This window comes from Symphodus melops (genome assembly GCF_947650265.1).
Source record: "Symphodus melops genome assembly, chromosome: 15".
NCBI classification, from domain to species: domain Eukaryota; kingdom Metazoa; phylum Chordata; class Actinopteri; order Labriformes; family Labridae; genus Symphodus; species Symphodus melops.
Genome location: NC_136705.1, coordinates 21068848 through 21085350, shown reverse-complemented (window position 1 = coordinate 21085350; position 16503 = coordinate 21068848). Strand labels below are relative to the sequence as shown.

The 16503-nt window shown below is 40.5% G+C and overlaps 1 protein-coding gene across 5 annotated transcripts in view; it reads left to right on the top strand.

The window, feature by feature from the left end:
* LOC306835481 (A-type potassium channel modulatory protein KCNIP2) overlaps positions 1 to 16503 on the top strand; it is a 91747-nt gene that overhangs the window by 59166 nt on the left and 16078 nt on the right. Inside the window, exon 1 of one of the 5 annotated variants that reach the window (XM_079362041.1) lies at positions 7702 to 8586. The exons of the other annotated variants lie outside the window; for them this stretch is intronic. Within the exon in view, the coding sequence (XP_079218167.1) occupies positions 8481 to 8586 (106 nt within the window). The 5' untranslated portion in view covers positions 7702 to 8480. Of the gene's footprint in view, positions 1 to 7701; positions 8587 to 16503 lie in introns of those variants that run through there. 5 annotated transcript variants of the gene reach the window in all.

Here is a 16503-nt window from a genome sequence, read left to right as displayed (position 1 = left end):
TGAGAGAGAGAGAGAGCGGGGTGATGTGTGTGTGTGTGTGAGAGAGAGAGAGAGCGGGGTGATGTGTGTGTGTGTGTGAGAGAGAGAGAGAGCGGGGCGATGTGTGTGTGTGTGAGAGAGAGAGAGAGCGGGGCGATGAGGGTGTGTGTGTGTAGGTGTGTGTGTGTGTGTGTATTTGGGTTTGAAATACTTTGAAATATAATGTAAATACTTTAATCTACACTGACCTCTAGTGGAGGTTGATTGAAGTTGCACTTTTTTACTGAACTTCAAGCAGCCCCTGAGTGTGTCCATAAAAAAAAAACCTTACCCATACATTGTATGTATTATGACATACGTTCACCCTCTCCTCTCATATATTTCCTTGCTTCTGACTCACACCTGTGTTATTTCCTAATTCTCTTTCCTCTCTTACAGCCTGGTGGTCTGACTTTCCTCCCCTCACCATGCACCTTTCTGATTCTGTTTCTTCTCTCCCTGAAGGTTTCACCTGCTCACACTGTAAAATTCACAAGTTTGTTCATTCTGAATCTGATTCGGGCATAAAGAATACATTATTCATGGCTCAGCCTGCACTCTGGACTGTATTTGTAAGGCTCTCTGTGCTTACAGAGTCAAATTAGAAATGTCCTACATTTTTATCCTGCACATCTGTAAACAGCTGCTTTTCCATTCACTAATCTCTCACATGTTGTTTGCATACCGGCCTGGCTCATGATGCTGTTCTGCATGTACTGTATCTTCCAATGGGGCGTGAAAGAAACATAAGCATCTATGCTAGTTTATACGCCAAACTGTCGGTGCACAAACTGTTTATCAATGGAAATACAAAGAGTCTCATCAGACAGGCCCAACAGTTTGTTGCTTTTTTTTATACCTTTACAATAGCAGCATGATCATGAGGGGAAAACAACACTCGCCTTATCAGAGCAGGTGGAGGATGATAACTTATCTGAGTATATGGCTTTGAAGCATTGGAAAAAAAACATGTATGAAAATAAGAAAGTTTTACTTCTGGCTACTCCTTTTTGAACACTGCTGCTTTTCTTTGTTTATCTTGATTTAATTCTGGTTTGGAAATAAAGTCTTTTATTCATTGGGAGGGAAGTACTTAGAAAAGAAGCCATTTCACAATGAAGAAATGCTCCTTTCAGGTCATTCCCTGCTCAAGTAATGATCGAAATGGCAACGCTAACGTTTATTGCTTATTCATTGGGCGGCAGTAGCTCAGTCTGTAGGGACCTGGTTGGGAACCGGAGGGTCGCCGGCTCAAGTCCTGGTGCGAGGCAAATCTGTAAATTGGTTTAGTAGCTTGAGAGGTGCCATTTCATGAGCGCTGCCAAGGATCCCTTGAGCAAGGCATGATTCTGTTTGTGCACGTGTGTCTTTTAGCCTACGCATATAGCATGTTCAACAATAGCGTTTGATTGAATATCCCCTCACTGGATTATTAAAATATATCTTCTTCCTCTTAACTATATTAAATCCTGGATTGTTTATCCAACCAAAGGGTCATAAAAGTCTTATCTTTAAAAACAACATGATGAAGGTGGTATCCTTTATTACTAAAAATGAGACTTACAGAAAAACTTCAAACAACTTCAGTGAGTTAGTAAGGACAATATTTTGAAGAAGCTTAAAGAAAACGGGTGGAGAAGTACTTAACAGATTTAAATACAGGATCAAACTATGCGGTGTTTAGTAACACCCACTAAAGGAGGGGGAACCCAGCTGTGCCACAGGTTATCTCTGAATACAACAAACACAAGCATGCAGAGTGGGGCATGTCGGCCGTCACCTGTGTTTGATATGTCTGCTTTTAACCCTGTGGCCATCCTGAGCAGCTCTGAGGAGAGCATCGGAGGTTTTTATGCGCTCGTCCTCATGTCAGTATTCCCTCTGTCCTACTGGATGTTTAGGAGGAAAGGTGAGTGTCAACTTTACAGAATATGTTTATATTGATGCGGAAAATAAGTTGAAGGAGGTAACCAGAGAAAAAGACAAAGACGTCTTGTTGAATATACAGACTCTAAATTAGTTCAAGGTTCAAGGTTGTTTATTGTCAAATATGCTCCATGTTAAACATACAGCACAGATGAAATTGCAATCCCCCCCAACCCCAGTGCAAACCTGCAGTGCAAAAGAAGAGCACTAAAAACTAGCAATAAAAAAAAAAAAAACTATACTATAAAACAGATAACTTAGCTAAAGACATTTGGACAACAAATAACAAACGACAGACAGTCAACAGACAAGGGCACTTGATGCAATGATTCATTCTTTAGGTAAAAACTGGATTGAAAGGGAAATAAACTATACATTGTTAAAGTAATAGATTTATCTGTTTTTATTGATTCATGAGTCACCAATGGCAAACATTTTGATATTCCAGCCCCTAAAATGTGATGTCTTTGTCATTTGTAACAGAAAATTCTTGCAATTTGCAAAGGTTACTTAGGACAGTGGGACATTGTAAAGAGCAGCACAACGTTTTTACGTTTTCATCATTTCCTAGTTGAAATAATTAATGATAAAAGTTTGACTGCTCATTAACAAGAAGATGGGCACAGGAAAGAGCCGATCTGTATGCAGGTGTCTCAGGTTAGAAAAGAGACGCAGACAAAAAAAAACAAAATGCCAATTGCAATTAATGAAATGTCAAATGTGAATGAAAGCAGGATATGTGTAGCTCTGTTTCCTCAAATTAAAATCGGTTTAAAACTTTTGGTTGGTCAAAGTCTGATCTTTGCCCACTAGAGGTCCCTGTCTGACCCAGGAACTACAGTCAAAAAACAAAACAAAAAACTCCTGCTTCAGTTTGAATTCAAACTGACACTTCATGTTGTATTGATTATTTGAGCAGCTCACTGTTTGACATGAAGAGAATATAGAACACATTTGGCCCGGTATCTACCTCTTTATTGATTTCAAAGCAGAACAAGTGAGAACTTAGTTATCACATTCTTTGTCTCATTTCAAGGAAGAATCTCGATTCCATGTGTGTGTGTGTGATTTATGTGTTGTGTGTGTATATCTGCTCTTTAAGCATGCTCATTCATGTCTTACTGAAGCACGGATCAATAGACATGGTCTCCAATTAGCACCTTCTATGGATTAGAGAATAACATGAAAAGATCGATGCAGCCTACTGTCATGTAGTTTCGACCTTCAGATGTAGAAATGTATTTTTATGAACTCTGCAGGCCTGAAAGTCTGTCCTCCATCCTTCTCTGCTGCTTTAAGTCACACCGTGTCTCCATTGAGACGATCTGTCAAAGCTCAACTGTCACTCCACAGATTCATAACATCGGCCTTAAATTTGAGTCTATGAAGCCGTCCACTTAAGTTTGTCACAAACTCCTGAATGAATCAGCAGTAATGTGAACAACACTTGCCACAGTTTAGCATCTATCAATTGACCAGCTTCCCTTCAGTGATCACGTCTCAGAGCATCTCTTAAAGTATATTTAGCAGCAGAAGATATTTGGAAAAATCAATAGCAGCCTGAGGGGGAAGAGAGGGAGGAAGTATGGTAATTTGTATTTTGAGTTCAGAGCTGAGTGACTCTGAGTGTCTCATAACTCAAAAGGCAGTGCAGAAGTTTGTGTGTAAAGATTTTTATTTTATTTTTTTTGTCTTTTGAAGGATTTTATTAGTCTGTGATGTCTCACCAGGGATCGTCAGACAGCAGCTTCCATCACACTTTATTTTAGGGACTGTAAGAAAATGATTTTTCTGGGTGGGAGAATAATGTCCTTCAGACAATCACCATTCCAGTTAAAACATCCTCCCATTTATATTTAAAGATAAAACCTCAAACTGATAGTGGCGTGATGCTAGACATGCACTTTTTTTTAAATACTTTAATTTTTCTACATTCTGATGTATGCTAAGCTAGTTAGCAAGATGTTGTTCGTGTTTAAGATCAGCTGATTTATCGGTCCAAATCAAATGAAATTCCAGATTCTTTAATAATTAATGAACCCTTTCAATGATTTTTAAACAGATAAAGTCAAACATTGTTCAGATAAAGTTAAAATGTCATTCTGTGAACATATTTTGGACATTTTTTTGAAGATTAACAAAGAAACTTAAGAAAGCACATTTGAGTCCTTTATTGACCATCCAAACAAATGAGATTAAACTTTTTTTTTTTATAATTCTCAGAGATCATTTAAGAAACACATTTTCTGCAGATAAAAAATCACTTTTGTCTTTAAAGCATTGTATTCAATAAAGTCCTGCAGCACTATAAAGTCATTCAAATACCCCCACACATTAGTTGAACCCAACGGTGTGAATGTCCAGAGACCATATAGCTGCAAACTGTTGGTGCAGAGAGCTGAGTCAGATGTTTTAAAAGACACCTGTTGTGCTTCACTTTCTTGGACATTTTTATTGAATATTTAGAAAAGCGCCCTCTCTTGAGAAGTGAGAGAGAACATTGACAAAGAAAGAAGAGCAAATATTTGAGTCTGTTCCGGAGGAGAAAGCAGAGGGGAGGTGCATAGGGAAGAAGCAGAGGACACATCTGCAGGTCCAATTTTCTTTGGTGACAGCCAGAATGAGGTGAAAAATCCTCCAGGAGGGGAGATATGCTGGAGGGGTAATAAAGAAAAGATGTCCCTGACCTTATAGTCACTCAGGCTCTTCGGTTTGTCCTTTGTTTGTTCTGTTTCTGCCTGTCGTCTCTTTCTTCTCATTACTCTCCCCATGCTGCCATGTCTCATGCAACACCATGCCATACTTCATCTTCTTCTCTCCTTCCTCAACTTTTTGTCCTCCCGTTAGATGACAGGTCTTCAATAAACAAGTGGGAAGAGAAATAATTATATACCTGACAAGTCCGGCTCAAGTTTCACTTTCTTGACCTCTCCCTTTGTCTCGTATGTGAACGTGTGGTTTAAGATTTCTCTGTTTGCATGTTGCGTGTGTGGAATCAGAGCTCAACTTCAATGTATCTGGTATGCTTTACTGACAGAGAGTGAGGAGAAATGGTTCTGCAGCGGCGTTCTGTTTGTTTGCCTATGCAGTGACGTCATGTCAGATTAGGTTTCCCGTCCCCTTGTCTGACTTGTTGTGTGCCTGCTTGTGTGTAGACATTAGGCTGACCCACATAGACCTTGGTTGACATTCGTCTCTGTAATAAGGCATGCTGATGTATAGCCAAGCCTGAAAATGTGAAAACAGGAATGTCAACGACTAAAAACAACAGCAGAAGAGGATGCATATGGAGCAGATGCTGTCTCGCCTCTGTCAACCTCTGCAGAGAAAGAGGGAGAGAGAAGGAAAAACTGTGTGGGAGGCTGAGAGAATACAGCACCCTCACACTTTTTCTTTTCCATCTCTGTTATTTTCGTAGCATTAGGCAAAGCGATACCCTCACTGGGAGTTGTGCTGGGAGGGGCAGAACATCAGGTGATGGCAGCAATAGGCTGCACTGTTTTTTGTGGATGCTTTTAGTATTCCAGCCTCACCTGATGACTGACAGAGGTGGTGATGATGTTTGAAACAGCAAATGACCACGTTGGTGTGTGCAGGTGAAAGTTTTTCTGTGCAGGAGAAAGTGTTTTGGTAGAAGCAGACATGTTTGTGTATGTTGTATTGAGAGTACCAGACATGAAGAAGTTTACTAACCTAACCTGCCTTAAAACTGTCTACCTTCTTTGGTCCAAACACATACAGACCTTCTGGACCAGAATCAAAACTTAGAAGGAGGACATAATGGCTGCTGCTTTGTTGTCAGATGAGACAGCACTTTAACATACATCCTTCCTTTCCTTAAGGAAGGATGTTTCCTTAATGTCTGATGATATTTAATTCAGAATCTGCAATTTTAGGTTGCATTAAAAATCTAAGTTGAGTCATGGGTCTTAAATGGGGGCAGCAGTAGCTCCGTCTGTAGAGACCTTTCTTTTTAATAACAAAGTTAAGCCCAAGTCTCATGTTTTATCAGCTTTATGCTCCTGCAGTTTGAAACATAACTACACTGACTAAACTCAAGCTGCAGGCAAGCAGTGGAGCTGTGAGTGGAGATTTAGAGGTACAGAGTTTTTATCAGAGCCATTTTAAGGCCTCAGGCGGTTTTATCGGATTGAAGTATTAGTTTTTGTTATTAGATTTTTATGAACATAGATGAGTTTAATAATTGCCAAGAGAGGAAAGTTCAGAAAGTTTTAACACAGTTCCTTATATATGAGGAATATTGTGCAAGTCGTAAAGTCTGCTTATTTGTGAAATGATCGAGAATGCTGGGAACTTCCCACAAACTCAATATACGAGCCATATCAGGACATGATTTGGATCATGATCCAATCCTTCACAGAACTCACTGCATTAGCTGCTCTTTTGAATCCAAAACAAAGATCTACAGGGCCGTAGCTTTATGAGTACTACAACTTTCAACACGTATATACTCAGGTCCTCAGAGGTCTTACAAATAAATGAACTATTCTGTTTATAATCCTCAAGCTTTTTAGTCGAGCAAATACAATATTCTTTAGTTTTTAAACTATAAATTGCCCTCAATGTTGTGTCTTGGTGCCTTTTCATGCAACAAAAATAATCTGATTTTATTTGATTTTGACTCCACTTTAGTAGCAAGAATGTTTTTGCTTTATTTCTGCATATAACTTAGTCTTACACTCATTAAGCCTAAAGCCTTTGTTATCCACTATGCTGTACAGGTGGAAGTCTTTACAGCCTTAATCCTCCTGTATGAGCCTGTTTAGAAGTTGATGAATCATTTTTACCCTAGAGCATCATTCAGTTCTGGTTGGGACGGCATACATGCTTGTTAGCAGCTCATCTTGTCATGTGAAGATGGAGGTGGGTCACGCTGCTGCAGTATTTTATCTAGTTTTTGCAAAGCTTGCCTGTGTACTTCCATATTTAACTCCCAACCTCCTGGTGTTTGCTAAAATCCAAAATGCTTGCATATGTTTGCTTACAGTTTGGCTGGCAGCTGATGGAGTTTCTCATCCATGCTTGTTTGTTTTGACTTGAAACGTGCACTGTATTAGTTCTTAGCCTTACACTGCCACCTATTTGCTTTGGTGTGAACTGCACCATAGGTGATGTGTCTTTTAGAACTGCCAACACAGAATTCTGTAACCTCTGCTACCATGCACATATTGGCAAGAAGTACGTGGAGATATAAAGCAAAGCCCTGTTGTTGTGTGTCACTTGTTTTACTACTTTTTACATTGCATTGCATTGTGGGATACTTTGTGTCATCATGAATAAAAACACTCTGAATATAGAGATGAAACTACACAGACAAACATAACACTGTGTGAAAGCTTTTATTCACTAACATAATGACCCCCTCTCTCCAAAACATCCCTCATTTCCAAAGAGGAAAGGTTCCTCTGAATAGCAGCTAAATGCATGATGTCATGATGGAGACTAAGTGCACACTTGTTTTTTCATAAATAAGTTAGTAAGACCTTTAACATACCTGATATATCATTTACCTCACTAAATCCTGTCATGAGAGGAACCCTTGAATTCGCCACCTGCTTTTGCAGTATGTATCAAATCATATCATCATAATACTGTAACACAGATAACACTCTCTTTCTCTCTCTCTCTCTCTCTCTCTCTCTCACTCACACACACACACACACACACACACACACACATTATGTATCTTTTGTACCATAGACACACACTGATGGAAACAAATTTGAAAAGTTAATGAGACATTGCATTGACCTCCAGGCGTACAGGCTGCAAACAGATGCAGCAATGGCAATACAATGAAATCACATGAACATAAATGTATCTTATTATGAATTAAATCTGAGTTTAAAGACACTCAACATCAGACTACTTACTGACTTTGCCAACTCTCACCCCCTGCCTCCCCCATCCAAACATCTCTGTATGTTTGTGAGGTTCTGGTCCGTGCATTCTCTCTCTCTCTCTCTCTCTCTCTCTCTCTCTCTCTCTCTCTCTCTCTCTCTCTCTCTCTCTCTCTCTCTCTCTCTCTCTCTCTCTCTCTCTCTCTCTCTCTCTCTCTGCTGCCTTTCCCTCCCTCACTCCCTCTTTCCCCCTCACAACACTCTCTTCCTGACAACCACTGCCAAAGGACTGGCCGGCGCAGCACATCCCAAGTTTCCGTCACTCGAAGAGGGCCTTGTTGGAAGAAAGACGGGAGGGAAGAAGGAAGCGAGAACGAGACTCAAATCTTTGAGTTTTGATTCTCTGCCTCCCCCTCGTATGCAGCCTCTGGACCCAGAAGTATGGCCTCCAACAGATGAGACAGAGAGTTTTTTTTTTCCATATGTGTTAGAGTATTAGATTGGATCAAAGTGGATGGAAGTGAGGAAGTAAAGATAGGAGGACTCAGCCGGGCAAACGTACTTTGCAGTTGGACAGGTTTTGTAACTTTGGCCAGACTCAACCCGGCCTAACCCGACCTGGTTCGGTGGTTCGGTGGGGCGGCGCTGTGCAATGACCGACATTGGTCTCCCAAGATGTTGAGTCTGGATGGCTTGGAGATGATTGCTGTGCTGGTGGTTATGGGTCTCTTCATCAAAGTGCTGGAGCAGTTTGGGATGTTTGAGCCGGTTGGAGGGGAAGGTAATGGATTTTTCTCTAAGATTTGTTGGTTTAATATCGAAAAAGTTATGGCACGTTACAAAAAGGGAGGATTTAAAGGTGGTTTGGGAGAAAAAGACAATTGTGTGCATGAGATGATACTTTCCTCTGCAGTGACTGTTCCCTCTGGTCCCGAGTGGGCTGCAGTCCTGCCTCAGGGTATGAGTTACCAATGCAACTGTTGGCCATGCAACACTCTGTCTCTCTCTCTCTCTCTCTCTCTCTCTCTCTCTCTCTCTCTCACACACACACACACAGACAGAGTAACTTTAGCCGTGTGTGAGGCCTCCCTCTGCCCCTGGGGTGTGTGCTTTTACCCTTTAATCGATAACACTATGGACAGAGTGGGTCTGAGTGCTGTGTGGAGGCACTCGTCTCACTGACGGAATGTCAGCCTTACTTTCAGCGCTCTCATTAACCTCTCGCCTTCGAATGGAGTCTGCACATAAACTATGGTTCATTTCCTTCGCTGCAGATCAAAGGTCAGTGTGGTTTGTGGTCGAGTCGGCTCAAAGTGATCTGACAAGCGTTAAGATCAAAAGTATAACCCTAATCTATTCTTTGTTGGGAGATATAAAGCTTTGTGGTAATTTATTTCTCAGACACCAACTTAATTAACAGACAAATCCTGAAAGTATTGTTTCATAGTATTTACTTAACTCATACAACCACTTACCTGATGAAGCTTATTTATCTTCCTATTTTTCCTACTACTTTGTTTTTTTACACTTCTAGAGTCTTCCATTGTCTCTGTCAACCTGTTTCTCACTTTTTAGATTATAATGTACAACTAATGAAATTAAGTATTTTCTAAATATTATTGAATTTTAAACCTGCCCTGCCACTGAATGAAAATTTTGTCTGAAGTGGTGCTTGAATCCGCCTCAATGCTCAGGCCTTCTTTGGCCTGTCTTATCCAGATGACCCCTTTAATTAATTCCCCTCAGTGTGCTTCACCTTATTCTCACTTGCTTATCTTTCCTCTCTTTGTGACGAAAGAAAGATGGGATTCTTGTCTCCATTTTCTTTCTTTTCCATCGGGTCGTTGCCTCCCATGTGCTCCACCTTCCTTTGTTTCTCCGACAGGGTCTTAACTTTTCCTCAGGCAACAAAACACTGCTCCTCTACTCTTTAGTTCGAGCCACTACGATGTTTGAATTGAAAGTCAGAAATGCAGTTAGTTCCATTTCAGACAAGAAAAACTGTCTTTTTAAATCATTTTCTGAGGATAATCTTCTGGAGGCTGCACAATAAGAGACAGTCTCCGTCCCCTGATGGACCTGCTGGACTGCACCCAGTAGTCAAGGTGTGCCAACTGCCCTGTCATCCTAACAAAGTCCACCTTGACAACCTGTTGTCTATGCTATACATGCATGTACACAAACACACAGAAGAGATATTTATACTCCTGATCTAATTTGGGCATCTATCTAAAGAACATGTTGACCATTCTCTATTGCAAATGGCCAGTTTAATCAGTTGATGTGTGCGTGTGTGTGCGTGTGTGTGTGTGTGTGTGTGCGTGTGTGTGTGTGTGTGTGCGCGTGTTTGTGTGCCAACTCTCCTGTGAGTACTTTAGCTAATGAATTTTCTTTTTAATGAGGAACTTAGTCCAGATGGCAGAACTACTGTATTGCTGAGATTTTCTGCAGGATCATGTTCTCACTGCTGGGCTCAAAACCAACGCACACAATGTAGGTTTCCTTTACTCTCGGTGAAGACGTGCTTAAAATGCCTCTCAAAACTTGTGTGTTCAATATGTACCATGGTAGACAAAAACATAGGGGGGATATTTTAACCCCAAAACTTTGTCTAGCCGCGTGGTTGCACACACCTCATGTGGGTTCATCAGTCTTGTAACTCCTTTCCTGCATTTCATCAACAATTTCTCTCCCCATTTTCTGACTCTGTCCTGTTTCTAGGAGGGGGGCATAAAAAGCCCTAGATAAACTTTGAAAAAAAGAAAAGAGAAATACTGATGTTGCTCAAGTCCGTTTGGTGTCGAATAGATATGCAAAAAGATCAGAGGAGGCTTTCCTGAAAATATTTCGATCATTTCAAACACTCGCAGCGAAACTTTTCAGGACTTTAGTGAATGTGTGAAAATCTTCTTCACCTTACTGCTAACAAACTTAAGTCTTGTGTGAACTTCATGCATGGCTGTGTGTCTCTTATTTATCAAGATTGATCTGCTGATGTGAGTCAAAAGGATGGCAGTAAGTTTTAATTACTTTAATTGAGCAGGACTTGAATATAAGAATATTATTAAAATTGAAAATTACTTGTATTAAGAAAACTATTCAAAAGAAATTATACAAGTCCCTTCTACTTCTTCTATTTATATTTTTTTAAACCAAAATTTTACACCCCATTCGTGAAGTTGACTTTTGGGAACTGGCCTTTATAAAAACCATTACTCCACCACACCGAGACACACTTTTATTGTCTCTTCATGTGTCTTGTTATTTTGTATATTTGTGTGCTTAAGATGAAACTAAACGTAATGTTTTCTCTGTTTTGCAAAGCTGACCTTCACGCTTTGAAAGGGAAAACAAACAAATGAAATATTAATTGTGGTTGAAATGCCCTCTCCTCTCCATTTCTTTCTGAGCCATTTTCTCGTGAGACAGAGCGAGACAAAAGAAATAAAGAAACTGTGAGACTCCCATTACTTAAATGAGCTGTGCTGTTGACCTTCGGCTAATTAAACACACCCTTGCATGCACGTACTCTTCTTGTAAAGAGGGAGAAGAGATGGCTTGACGTCTGTGAAGCAGAGGATGCGTACAGTATGTGTGAGGTGCACTCTGGTCGGGATGTTTATAGGCTCTGATAGATTTAAAGCTAATGGCTAATGGTCGGAGCGCGTTCTGTAGAGGTTTATGAGGTGGAAATTGAAGAGTTGTGCAATGGGATCTGGATGGCAGCGTGCCTGAGAGTTTTGGACAACACAGCGGATTCCTTCACATTTTGCTTGTTTTAGAGACATCTACTGTACAGGATTTGATTGCTTCTGGCCACCAGTGAAAAATAAACCCTTGGTTACCAATAATACCTACATCGGTTTATTTCCTCCCAGCTGTTGCTGTAAGTGAAATCGACTTCTTGCTGTCTCTGTGTATATACTGTGTCCAATAAGGAATTACATAGAAGTTTAAGAAAGCAGAAATGCTGAAGTCACAGTCTTCTTAACTGCATCCTTTCTATCCACCCACAGTGCAAAGTGTAATAGTGTTAAAACACATACACTCATAACATATTTAAAAAAGTGCAAAAAGATGTGCACAGAAAACAACTGCAACAACAAATGCGCATGGACTTCATGTTTTTAGTGATTTTTTTTTGTTTCTGTTTTTCTTTCGTCCAAAATGTTCAAAACAAAAAACTTATGTACAAAGCAAGTTGAAGAAGGAAATGTAGAAATCTGCAGATCAAGCAAAGCTGAACTTATTTGCTTCAAGGATCTCCAAAGAGCTCGGTGATTGTTGTTGCGTAATTTCTTCACCTGCTGTAGATTTAAATGTACAGACATTACTTGGTACATTCACTGTTTGTCGTGTCAGTCAGACCTGATAAAGTTCAACGATGACACGGAGAGCTTCGTGTGTCAACCGTCTTCCGTCATATCTCATTTGGCAGACTTAGTGTTTGCTCCAGATTGTCTTCGACACCACGTTCTAGTTGGGTTAATGTGACTCTGACACTCGTCACGTCTTTTCTATGTATGCAATGCTTCCGGGAGAGTTGCAAGAACAGCATCACGTGTATTGTTAGTCCAATTTCTCCTCCAGAGTTTGTGAGAAATATTCATTTAAATTTAAGCTCTGTATGTCATTACTTGTGTGAAGTCAAGTTATTACACATTTCCTCCACAATTATCAGAACATTTAGGGATGACTTTTCAGTTAATAGATTAAGAGCTGCAGCTCTCATCAGTGTATCAGAGAGGTTTAGTAGTCCTGGTCACTTCCTCTAGTATGAAAGCTTTGGCTTCATTCCATATGCACCCTTTCTCTCTCAGCCTTTGGGTTTTGAATAAATTGAACTGGCACTTGGTTTGATGAGGTCCTGGATGTCAGGGACATTTTCCAGTGCTGCTTCATCATTTCTGAGAGGTCTATGATACTGTAATGTCTCTCCTCCATATTACATCGTTCTTGATTTAGCAGCACTATGTGAGCCATGTATCAAACCAGGCTGAACAATCCAATAATGTAGTTTCCACAATGATGTCCTACTTTGCCGCTTCTGTTTGATTCACATCATTTTACTGGAAATAAATCTTGTCATTCAGGGGGCAAACAGTTGAGGCCGAATGTGATGATGATACGGTTCAAAGTGCTTCAGCAGAACTCAAGATTTAAAGAGGCTATAGTTGATATAAATCTTGTAATAATGCTGCTTAAGCTGTGTGAAACTTTAACAACCACACTCATTCTCATCTGCTGTATCCCACATCAGCAGATATACAATTAAATCACAATCATAAAACTCTGTTTCATCCTCAAGTAATTGCAGTCATTAACTCTCCTGTAAAATGAAGAGCCTAGACTAAAGTGCTTAATATTGTGCTTGCCATATGCAGATAATGTTATTGAAGGATTTAAAATGTGTCTGCTCACAAACATTAAGCTCTTTAACGCTGCTGGCAGCATGGCTCCGCTATGAGCTGCTCCTCTTCCACAACTTTGGTCAAAGTAGAACGAATCTGGACAAATAAAGGATGAGTCTGAGTGCTCGAAATCGATGGAAGTAAAGGATGGATTGTGATTAAGATGGTATAATCATTCGATGTCACCAGAACATTAATTCAAGGACTTTGTTTGTTGTTGTTGTTTGGCTTTTTCTCAAGCCTCACTATTAGATCATGTTTAAGTTAATTCAGTTACGTATTTAATCATCTTCTAAGAAGGTGGTTCCAAAACTTGATTTGGATACTCATCTTTGCAAAAGATTATATCCCAGCATGTTAGTGATCTCCAACTTCTCCCAAAGTGGCACCATTTGGTTAATAGTTGGATTTAAATGTACTCGCAACTTTTTGGATAGATTACTCGTAAATTAGCTGCACATGAATTCTGACAATACTTGACTGTGTGGATAATACCTTGAAACTAATGGCATCCCATTAGATTTATTTTTTCCTCCCCCTGCACCGATTCAAATACAGAGAGTTTACTTTTTTATATAAGTTGGTTCTTTATACGGCTCTGCAACCCCAGTGAAAAACCTGATTGCCCCTTCAGCATGCTCTTAGTCCTGTTAATACCTCTTTATGGATATATCTCTGTCTTAAAAGATGGGCTATCTTCAAAGCCATTTTTGAGTTATTACATCCATCCTTTCTCTACTGTTCAGGCTGCATGGGGGCTGGAGCTTGACATAAAGTACACCAAAAGGATCCAAAGCACGACTCCAGAGTAAAAAATCAGGCAGTTTTTTCTTTTTTTTGTCCTGTTCAGTTCACCGGAAGTTCAATTACACAGGACAACAAATCTAGTGCAGTAGACAGAAGCACGGTATAAAAAAAAAACAAGTACAAATCAAACACTGGTAAACTTACTAGGAAAACGATAGGATGAGGTAACAGGAAGGACAACACAAGGAACAGGCAACATGAGGGAGTAAACACAGGCATTAAATTAGCAGACAGTCAGGGGATAACAGGACTCAGGTTGGTTCAATCAGGACTAGGCTGACACACAAGGTGGGAAATCCAGTAACAAGATTTAGACAACAGAGGCCGCAGGGTAAGTCTCAAAATAAAACAGAAAAAGACGAAATACTGAAAACATGAACTAACAAAACCAACTCACCGTCTAGAGTCTAGACGGAGCGTCAGAGTCTAGACGGAGCGTCAGAGTCATAGACTGTAAAAAGAAGAGTTGATGGAGCTTGCATTTAGCGAGACGCCGTGTACACCCACTGGTTGCCATGCAGTCACAGGGCTAACATATAGAGACAGACAAACATTCACGCTCAGACTGACACCTACGGGAAATTTAAGGTCACCAAATAACCTAGCGAGCATGTCTTTGAACTGTGGGAGGAAGCTGGCCTACACGGAGGGAACCCATGCATGTACAGGGAGAACATGCAAGCTCAACAATGAGAGGCTCTGTCCGACAGGGATTCAAGTCAGGAACTTTCTTGCTTTGAGGCCACAGTGATAACCACTTCACCACTATGCAGCCTTGAGTTGTAACATAAACTACAGATAAAATGCATGTTGTTGAGCATTATCCCAGAATCTGATAAAACTCTGTGGAATACAAAACAGATTCTTTCTGATGTCTGCAGATGTGAACAGCCTGATAGGTGTGTGTGTGTGTGTGTGTGTGTGTGTGTGTGTGTGTGTGTGTGTGTGTGTGTGTGGTTGTCTAATGGGACACTGTATAGCTTCAGCTCCATTACCGTACAACATCCTTTTGATGTATACAATGAGACTCAGCAAATCATTTTTCCCTGCTTAAGGTGAGTTGTTCGGCTATGATTGGCCATGTGTGTGTTTGTGCAGCTGTGTGTGTTTGTGCAGCTGTGTGTGTGTGTGTGTTTGTGCAGCTGTGTGTGTGAGGAAATTACTGTAGACAGTATGAAAGAGAGAGATAAGTGCAGGTAAATTGCTAAGTGGTCAGCAGAGGACCCCTTTATGTCCACGCTCACGCACGCTCACTCGCATAGGCTAAATCCATCTACCCTCATAGTAACTGCCCTTCAGTGGGCAGACACACAAAGTGGAATGCAGTGTGCAGGTGTGTTTTTAGCTCACCTAGCAGTAAGGGTGGAAGCTGGCTAGGTGATGGCGGCTGCAGGAGTGGCAGGGCTGAATTAAACACAAAATAAATACAAAAAAACCTTACCAACTTGTTATTTGCACAAGTAACATACAACGTACATGAAAATAAAGCAATTTCTAAAAATAAAATCAAAACAAATACTTTTGCTAATACAAGCAGTTAGATCAACCTGAAGTGCTTTTAAAAACACAACTGATTGTAATACAAAAAGTTCCATCAGTATTTGTTGCCACCTAACAGAGTTTATGTCTGCACACTACAGCAGGCTGTTACGTTACAGACAATATATTTCTGATTCATCTGAACTAACAGCATCTGTGTATGGCACAGACACGCTGAGATGAAACGGACAACTCTTTATTTGTAGTTGAATCAGCAGCTGCATTGATATTTTAGCTTATCAGTAGTTCGGACGACACGTATCCAGGTTGTGGAAACTTAAGGCAAACAGTAATGAAACTGCAGAGTTTTAGAGGAGACTGTCCTTGTTGTCCTTGTTTGAGGCTCTTTCTCTTACTGCTTCTGTGACGACCAGCCAGCTGAGAGATGCGAGCCGGCACACAGAAGGATCAGACAGAGGATTTTTAATACACAACTCTCTCCACCATTCCTCTCTTCCTGCTCCTCTCTCATTCTCCATGTGTTTCTTTCAGCGCCTAATGCTGTCAATGTCTGGCTCCTCTTCCCTCGGTGTGGCTGTAACAGCTGAGTGTGTTTGGAAGAGACTGTATAGTTATGGCAGGTAATCAGTGGGAAAAAAGACCAGAGGTTTTAGGCGTTTTATTCCTGTTCTTCCTGAAACGTCTGGAGAAAGATGATAACATTGAGAGCAAACTAATGACTTAACAAAGAAACGTGCACACATGATGTCCTTGAAAACAGCCATGGATGACTTTTTAGAGTTAGAAGATTTGCATAAACACAGCATAGTCCTTTGTGTCTGAAGACCTTTTTCTGTATGCAGCTTACCCCCCTGAATGTTCTGGAAGTCTTTAATGTTCCCCTCCTTTTTCTGTCAATAATGCTCCAACAATGTGCTTCACTTGACCAAGTCATACTTCCTTAGATATGTTGCCATGGATATTGTTGGATTCAAGTAGCC